The 9,066-nt window shown below is 34.7% G+C and overlaps 1 protein-coding gene across 1 annotated transcript; it reads right to left on the minus strand.

Annotated features, from left to right (window-relative positions):
• Positions 1–438: 438 nt before the first annotated feature.
• LOC149182234 (uncharacterized) lies at positions 439–959 on the minus strand. The gene is made up of 2 exons (XM_089418491.1): positions 761–959; positions 439–677 (listed from the first exon to the last, which is right to left on the minus strand). The coding sequence occupies exons 1-2, from the start codon at positions 937–939 to the stop codon at positions 485–487; spliced, it is 372 nt and encodes a 123-aa protein (XP_089274617.1). The 5' UTR covers positions 940–959; the 3' UTR covers positions 439–484.
• Positions 960–9,066: the final 8,107 nt, after the last annotated feature.

Below are 9,066 nucleotides of genomic sequence, written 5' to 3' on the forward strand. Positions count from 1 at the left end.
AGTGAAAGAACCATCGATCGAAGGCAATCTCGAACTAACAATCTTGAATCTGTGACCTCGGCAACTTCCGAGACTCGGTCCGTGAATAATCTGCACGCAGATTCTGAAAGAGTAGCAGGAATCAAAGGCGGTTTTAACGAAATAATTGAGAAGGAATTTTCGGAGCATCTTTAAAAGAAAAATGGGGAATAAGGCCTCCGTTAATAAACTTTTGAAACAAATGCAAGAATCTGAAGAAAGAATCAAAAAGGAGATTTCTGAGAAAGATTACCACTGCAGAGCTGCGGTTGCCGATAAAGCTAATTATGAAACCAGGATTTTGAAATTAAATGGAGAAGTTCAGGCGATATCCGCAGAATTTCAGGCTGCGAGAAAGGCTTGGGAGTCGGAAAAGGAGCTGAACCAGCGCTCTCTCCATTTCTGCTCACCAAGAACGACATGAGAGCCGCAACAGCCCTGTTTGCAACCAAGACATTCAAAGTTGCTAGTTAATGAATTTGGGAAAACTAAATAAAATGTCGATCTGCATTACCTTGCATAGTGCCAAAGATGGAGAAATAGTCACCGTAGAAGGAGCGTTGTCTTCTGTGGTGCTGGTGCAAGTGCAGATGAAAGGAGCTGAACCAGCGCTCTCTCCATTTCTGCTCACCAAGAACGACATGAGAGCCGCAACAGCCCTGTAATGAATTTGGGAAAAATGGTTAAACTTACGAATATTAATTAACAGTCAATACTGAAAGCGTTTTAAGGGAGAGTCCACCTGCTCTGAGGGACTCCATGGAGGCTCTGTGTACACATGCAGCCATGTCGAATGGTAGCGGTGAAATCCAGTCGCGATAGCTTAGAGGTTGCAGGAATAAGCTTTGGATTCAAGCTGTGGACGATGAACCAAATGTAAAGCACGAGTAAGAGGCAAGAAAGACAGCATCTGTTCTGCATGCAGAGTGACACGTTCAGCCTCCTCAGATAGCTCAAATGCAGCTCAAATGCAATAAGAACATGAAATGCCTCAGATTTAATGCCAGCATTAGTTCAAACCCGTTAACGGTTAGCCAGAATGCAGGAGGCTTAAATTGGTTTTTAAGCTATGGTCGGGCCTCTTCCGCCTCGGGAAGAGGCCAAATAAGATGGCAAAAGTTAAGTTAGAAATGAAACTTTGGTTATCCGGCACAGCGCATTAATCCAGCGTTTGAAAACTTTGTAATAACCAGCATATAACACAGTGTTTATTTGGGGAAACTAATGCTATCTGGCCCCCGATCGATTACAATAGTCCCTGCCGAATGCCAGATGGCAGGGACTAATAATATTACTATTTAATAAGTATGAGAGTGTTTGATTCTAATTGACATATATATATATATATATATATATATATATATATATATATATATATATATATATATATATATATATATATATATATATATATATATATATATATATATATATATATAATTGCTTATTTGTGTTTATATATATCACTTCATATTAAAATGTAGTAAATTGATAATTGCAACACAAAACCACGAATTGGATGGATTGTTATAGCATATTCTTCGAGTTTCAAGTTTTTCTAAAATTAAATTAATTTTTTAATTACAATAAAAAATAAAATTTATTAATAAATATTTAAAATAATATAATCATTTTTCTAGAGGTTATTAGGAAATATTCTACATAGTATAATCATTCTCATATGTTTCTTATTTTCTTTACCCAGATAAAGTTGTTAATTTTTTTTTTTTTTAGATTTTTTTCTTTCTCATTAGGTTTTTTTTCCTTGAAGTTCCACCAATTCATTTTTCCTTACCAAATATTTTTTACATTTTTACATTTCATTTGAAAGACAGAGGTGGTATGTGGGAATTATGTAATGTTTTTTTACTTATTTTTACTATAAAAAACTTGGTAAATGTTGGGCCAAGGTGAAGAGTCTATTGAGAAATTTTATGCATAGAAGTTTTAATTTTCTATTTAGGAAAATTTTAGGAGTCTTGGGTTGACTGGAAGAGACTTCCAAATGAAAATTTTCTTTTACTAGACACTCATAGAGAGTTACTCCTTCTCTCCTTTCAGATAAAAGTATCTTAGTAGGAAAAGAAGCCAAGGAATGTGGAGGGAAAAGGTTGGAGGCATCTTGGACTAGAAAAGGGAATCTAAAAGGAATAAGAGACTTCTAAATGAAAACTTTCTTTTACTAGACAATTATAGACAGTTACTCCTTCTCTCCTTATAGATAAAAGTATCTTACTGGGAAAATAAAAGGAATGTTGATGGAAAAGTTTGGAGGAATTTTGAATGAGAAAAGGGAGAAGGAATCTAAAAGGAATAACCTTGAACATCACACTATTAAGGTTGGTCAGGATGCTCTTAAATGTATTCTTGAGTTGGAGGATGATCCAATGGAAGCCCTAAGTCAAACTTGTAAACCTCAAGGATTCATGGTTGGACTGTGTGGACTTGGTGCCAGAGAATATATTTTACTAAGCACTGTCTTGAAATTGAAAGGGCTAGGGGGAGTATTGGACATGATTGCGATAATTAGAGGCTGGGAGGAGAGGTATATCTCTAGTTTAATTCCCTGACTATCTAGGCAACAAACATATGTATAAATTTTCCTGGAAAGTGTTAAGAAACCAACTCACAAAAAGAGAGAAAAGATAGATCAATGCTTTAGAATTCAGCCTCTTCGAGCTGACTACCTCCTTTACATTACAAAAATGGACAATTATTGGATGACACAAATGACTAAACCTCCCTTCTATATATAGGAGTCTAAGGGGTTACAATATAATCAAGCCCAGATAACACTAATAACATAAGGGAACAAAAATAACAATTGTGGGTTTCTATGGGGCATACTAATAACAATATGGGGACAATAGGGGCACAATAATAACAATAAGGGATACAATAACAATAGTAATGGGGGAATCACTAGTATTATAGGGGACTAACATGCCCCTCTCCTTCCGAAAAGCATTGTCCTCAACACTTGAGTAGTTCTCAATGCTTCTGTATGAAATTCTCATCCTCCCATATGGAATCTTCAATGGATAAGTTCTTCCACTTGATGAGATACTCTGAAATTGATCAATTTCGTAGTTGTCGAGTTCTTGTTTCTGTGACTACTTCCGGTTCCAATATGATTTTTCCTTCCTCTTCAAGTTCTGGAAATATTGTTTCAACTGGCAAGTTTTCACCTATAGCCTTCTTTAAACATGAAACATGGAAAGCTAGGTGCACTTGGGAAGTTGCAAGAAGCTCCAATTTGTATGCCATAGTGCCAATCTTTTGCAAAACCTTGTACAGACCATAATACTTTGGTGATAATTTATTATCCTTATTAGCTTGCTTGACGGACATTTGTTTTTATGGTTGTAGCCATAGGAATACCCAATCACCTACATCAAAACTTATTTCGTTGTGATGTTGATCTGCTTGTTGTTTCATTCTATTCTGTGCCAATGTGATGTTATCCTTTAAGAGTTGGAGAACTTGTTATTGATGCTCAATGTGATGTTCCACTTCTTTAACCTTAGAATTTTCTCTTAAATATAATGTGATGGATGGTGGATGATATCCATAAAGTGAAATAAATGGGGTCATTTTTGCTGCAGTATGGAAGGAAGAGTTATACCACCATTCAACCAGAGGCAACCATTTGACCCATTGTGTCTATTTATCAGATACAAAGCAACAAAGATATCCTTCTAAACATTTGTTTACTATCTCAGTTTTCCCATCAGATTAAGAATGATAAGATGAGCTATGAGCTAACTGAGTACCGAGACAAGAAAAAAAATTTGTCCAAAAATTTCCAGTGAAAATGGGATCTCTATCACGTAGAATAATCTTTGGGTTTCCATTTAGCTTTTGAATTGTTTCCATAAATGTAGTAGAAACTATACTGGCTTTAAATGGATGTCATAATGCACAAAAGTGTGCATACTTGGTAATTTTGTTAACTGTCACCATGATGACATGCTTTTTTTCGGACTTGGGTAAACCTATGATAAAATACATTGAAACCTCGTCCCAACATTGGCTTGGAATGGATAAAGGTTGTAATAAACATGGGGTCTTAATTGTTTCAACTTTATTTTGTTGGAAAACCAAACATTTCACCACAAACTTTTGAATATCTAATTTAAGGCCATCCCAAAAAAATTCCTTCTTAACCCTGTGGTAAGTTTTTAAAAATCCTAAGTGCCCTCCTAAGGGAGAAGTGTGCAATTCCATAAGAATCTTTTGTTTGAGTTAGGAATTATTACATAGGTATAAGCAATCTTGGTACCATAATGAATCATTTTTCCAGCTAAATGTATTAGATGTACTGGGATCTTGTTGTAACTTTTGAATGAGTTCCCACACTTCTTTGTCATTCCTCCATTCCTCCCTTAATTCGTTTATCCAATCTGGCTAGATAATAGAAATGGAACATAACAATGCTTCCACATCCTCATCCTTTCTTGAGAGTGCATATGCCACAACATTTTGCTTCCCTTTTTTGTAGATGATTTCAAATTCATAACTCAACATCTTTGTGACCCATTTTTGTTGCTCTTTAGAGGATAATCTTTTTTCTAAAAAGTATTTAAGACTATCATGATCCGTTTTTACCATGAAGTGTCTTCCCATTAGGTAGGGTCGCTATTTCTTAAGTGCATGTAGTATTGCCAACATTTCCTTCTCATAAATAGCTTTGTGTAAATACTTTCCCTTGATTGGACAACTTTCAAAAGAGATAGGTCTTTCATCTTGCATTAAAACAATAGCAATTCCATTTCCTCAAGCATCACATTCCATAATAAAGGTTTTTGTGAAGTCCAATGTAGTTAATACCATTGCTTGACACATTGCCTCTTTAAGATGTTTGAAGGCCTTTGTTTCTTCTGGAGTCCGTGAAAATGCATCTTTCTTCAATAATGTTGTTAGAGGTGCTACTATTTTCCGATAATTCTTAATAAACTTGCGATAATACCCTATTAACCTGAGAAATCATTGTATATGCTTTATGAATGTGGGGATTTTCCATTCCTTGATGGATTTAATTTTGCTAGGGTCTACCTTAACACCTTCATGAGATACAATATGACCCAGATATTCCACCTCTTGTACTCCAAAGAAACATTTGGAGCTTTTTTCATATAATTATTTCTCCTCCAATAGTTTGAGCACCCTGTCAACATGTTCAACATGATCCTTCCAAGACTTGTTACAGATTAGTATATCATCAAAAAATACTAACACTAAGGAAGGGTTTGAATGGAATTCATCAAATCTTGAAATGTAGAAGGTGCATTGGTAAGACCAAAAGGCATGACCAAAAATTCATAATGACCCTCATGAGTTCTAAATGTTGTTTTCATAATGCCTTCAGACTTCATTCTGATTTGATGATATCTTGAATGAAGATCCAACTTGGTGAAGTAAATTGATCCATGCAACTCATCCAATAATTCATCAATGATAGAAATGGGAAATTCATCTTTAATAGCGAGCTTGTTAGGCTCCCTATAATCTGGACAGATGCACCATGATCCATCATGCTTGTGCAGCAATACTACTAGAGCAAAGAAACAACTTTAACTAGGTTGAATTATACTAGCCTCTAGCATTTCTGCAACCATACATTGAATTTCACTCTTTTGGGCATAGGGATATCTGTATGCCATGATGTTTGGAGGAACACTTCGTAGAATCAAATGAATAGCATGATCATGATCACGAATAGGTGGGAGACCTTTGGGAGTCTGAAATACCTTAGAATGATTGTCCAAGACTTTTTGGAGATTTAGAGAAATAGATGATTTCGACATGGGAACCTCTAGCGAACATAATTATTTAATTACACCTCTTCATTACTTCTTTAGAAGCTTTGTCATATCGTTAGAGATGATTATATTTCCCGGTTTACTTGCAATACCCCTTAATTCAACTTCATTTCCTTCTGCACAAAATTTCATGAAAAGTTCTTGAAAATTAAAAGCTATTTTACCAAAGGATTGTAGCCATTGGATGCCTAGTACAACATCAACACCACTCATTGGAATGGAAAGCATTGGGCTATTCAATACATATTCTCCCATTGATAGCTTGATATTATGGCACTTTCCAAAGCAATTTATGGTTCCTCCACTTGCAACCATCACTTGACACTCTGGTGCTAGATATATGAAACAATTCAATTCCTTTGCTATATTACAATGAATAAAATTATGGGTACATCCCAAATCAATCAACAATATTACCTTTTTCTTCTTCATATGTCCTTCTATCTTGATAGTTTAAGGAGTGGTACTTCCAGCCAATGCATTACAAGATATGGTCGGATTCATTTATTCTTTATCTATGGTTTTTCCCTCGACTATATCCTCTTATTTTGAAATTTCTTGTTCCTTTTCTTCCTCCCCTTCACAATATATGTAGAATAATTTGTTCTTAGCACACTTATGACCTTTAGTGTAATTGCTATCACAACTGTAAGACAGCCCTTTTGCTCTTTTTTCTTCCAACTGTTGTGGTGTCAACCTTGTAGGTTGTGGAAGGCTAGGGCAACAACACTTCCATATTTATAGTTGTGAGTGGTAGGCTTCCTGGTTGCCATAATTTTTCTTTCCATTTTTCTTGCTAACCTGAATGCCTTCCCCAGTGAATCAGGTTCCCAAAGGCGAATCTCATGTTGGATATTATACTTTAAAGTCCCTATGAACACATCAATCCTATGCTTCTTTGTAGTATATTTTACCCTTATGTTCAATTTTTGGAAGTCCTCAATGTGCTCCATCATTGAACCCTTTTTTTTGAGATTTATCAATTGGCTAAAAAAGGTGTTGCTTTTTGCATCCTCATAATGTGCTAGCATTTCTTCCATAAAAATTTCCCAAGTTACAATTTTTTTACAAGAGCAAAGCCATGGATACCATACAAAATGATTTGGTTCCAAATATAAAGTTGCAATACATAACTTTTGTGTGTTTTGCACATTATGGGGATCGAAAAATTGCTCCATCTATAGTATCCATGTTTTGAGATCCTTGCCATAAAACTTCCTCATATCGATTTTTGGAACATGGTGGGTCTTCAATCCAACATTAGAGTCTATGAAATCATGATTAACATTTATTTTGTTATCATCGTGAGTTTCCTTTACTACCCTTTCACCATTAGTGACAATTTCTTGTAGCAACTTATTCAAATTTATATTCAATTCTTCCATCTTATCATCCATGCCATTCATCTTAGCGTCCATTCCATTCATCTTAGCTTCCATGCCATCCATCTTAGCTTCCATGCCATCCATCTTAACTTGCATGCCATTCATATTAGCTTCCACGCCATTCATCTTGGCTTCATTTAACTTTAGTGAGAGTGAATTTGTTGTAATTGGTCTTGTAATTTTGATATATCATGTTGCATTTCTTCCTCTTCTTCACGAGTCATGATAGAGCTTTCAGGTTTCTTACTAGGTGTTTACATTTTCCTTCTTTGGGAAATTAATTAATGCTAATAATTCTTCACTATTCCCTTTGAATTCCTTCAAACTGATTTTTCAAACCAATCTTATGCAAAATAAAAATAAAAATAAAAATAAAAAACTACACACCTTTTTTTCACTTTGTAAGAGCTCAATATTGAATCTATTGTATCTCTGTAATTGCGAATCTCGAATATCTGAAATCTTTCCATGTGGTAGCCCTTTGACTCCTGTTTCTAACATAGCAATTCTGATCAAGATTGGATTGTACAATGAAGATTTATGCTAAATATCCCACGGTGACCTGATTATAGACTAGTTTAGTAGAGCGAACTTGTATGATGTGACACGTGTCACTGTTTTGACTTTAGTATCTAAAACTGATACTAAAAAAACTACAGGCCATCCTCTTTTTGAAAATTCTTACTAAAATTAAATCTGATGCTCAAAACAAAAGTTATGATGATTTTCCCCAGGTCACTTGTTTGGAATGTAATTCGGGAGTCCACAAACACCCTAACTTCTTCAGATCATATGTCCTCAAATATAGTGAGGAAAGATCTAAAATTTGTAACCAAAGTTCAGAAAAATTTTGGCTCAAATTGTTTTTTTTGTAGCTTCTAAAAAATCGCAAAAATAATTTTATAGTGAATACTACATCATGACCTATTTGGAGCAGTGAAACCCTAGAATCCAAAGCTCTGATACCAAGTTTTAGGAAACCAACTCACAAAAAGATAGAAAAGATAGATCCATGCCTTAGAATTTAGCCTTTTGAAGGTAGCAACCTCCTTTAGATTACATAAATGAGCAATTATTGGATGATACAAATGAATAAACCTCCCTCTTCTATATAGGAGACTAAGGGGTCACAATATAATCAAGCCAACATAACACTAATAACATAAGGGCACAAAAATAACAATAGTGGTTTTCTATGGGGCATACTAACAACAATATGGGGACAATGGGGGCACAATAATAACAATGAGGGATACAATGACAATAGTAATGGGGGAATCACTAGTATTATAGGGGCCTAACAGAAAATGTACTATTTTCTGAATTTGTTCGATGTTCATGAGTATTTAAAAACAAACAGAAAAATGATTGAAATGATAGTAAGAGTTGTTGTGTTCTTGTGAGACACAATATATCATGTGAAATGCTAATTGCTCCATACTACAATGGTTTTTATTTATTTGTGGAAATTTGTGTCACTAAACTAGTGATGTGTTGAAAAAAAAAAAAGAAAAGGGATATCATGATATATTGCAAAACAAAAATTATAGAATTTGTAAAACTTGAAATATTGAGACCAGAATTTCACACTATAACAAGCAAACACTTTACTAAGAGATCCCAAGATAAAATTAAGGGAAGATGGAAATTGTATGGGTCGAGTGACTGTATTGTTATAATTTTACATATATCATAGGACAAGTTAGCCTACTTAGTGAATCAAAATTAAAGAGTGGTACGGTCCTTGAATGGATAGAATTATTTAATCCAAGTTAGTTGGAACACCGATAAAGAAATAACCAGTGGAGAAATAAATATATATGCCCGCAGAGAAATAACCA

The sequence above is a fragment of the Pinus tabuliformis genome, chromosome 3_2, assembly GCF_031772625.1.
Source record: "Pinus tabuliformis cultivar Carrire ecotype Pingquan chromosome 3_2, CPIR1, whole genome shotgun sequence".
In the NCBI taxonomy this organism is placed as follows: domain Eukaryota; kingdom Viridiplantae; phylum Streptophyta; class Pinopsida; order Pinales; family Pinaceae; genus Pinus; species Pinus tabuliformis.

Coding starts and splice junctions, on each gene's coding strand:
- LOC149182234 (XM_089418491.1), bottom strand. CDS start 939: ATGCAGAACAGATGCTGTCTTTCTTGCCTCTTACTCGTGCTTTACATT. Junction 678..760: donor CATGGAGTCCCTCAGAGCAG/GTGGACTCTCCC, acceptor AATTCATTACAG/GGCTGTTGCGGCTCTCATGT.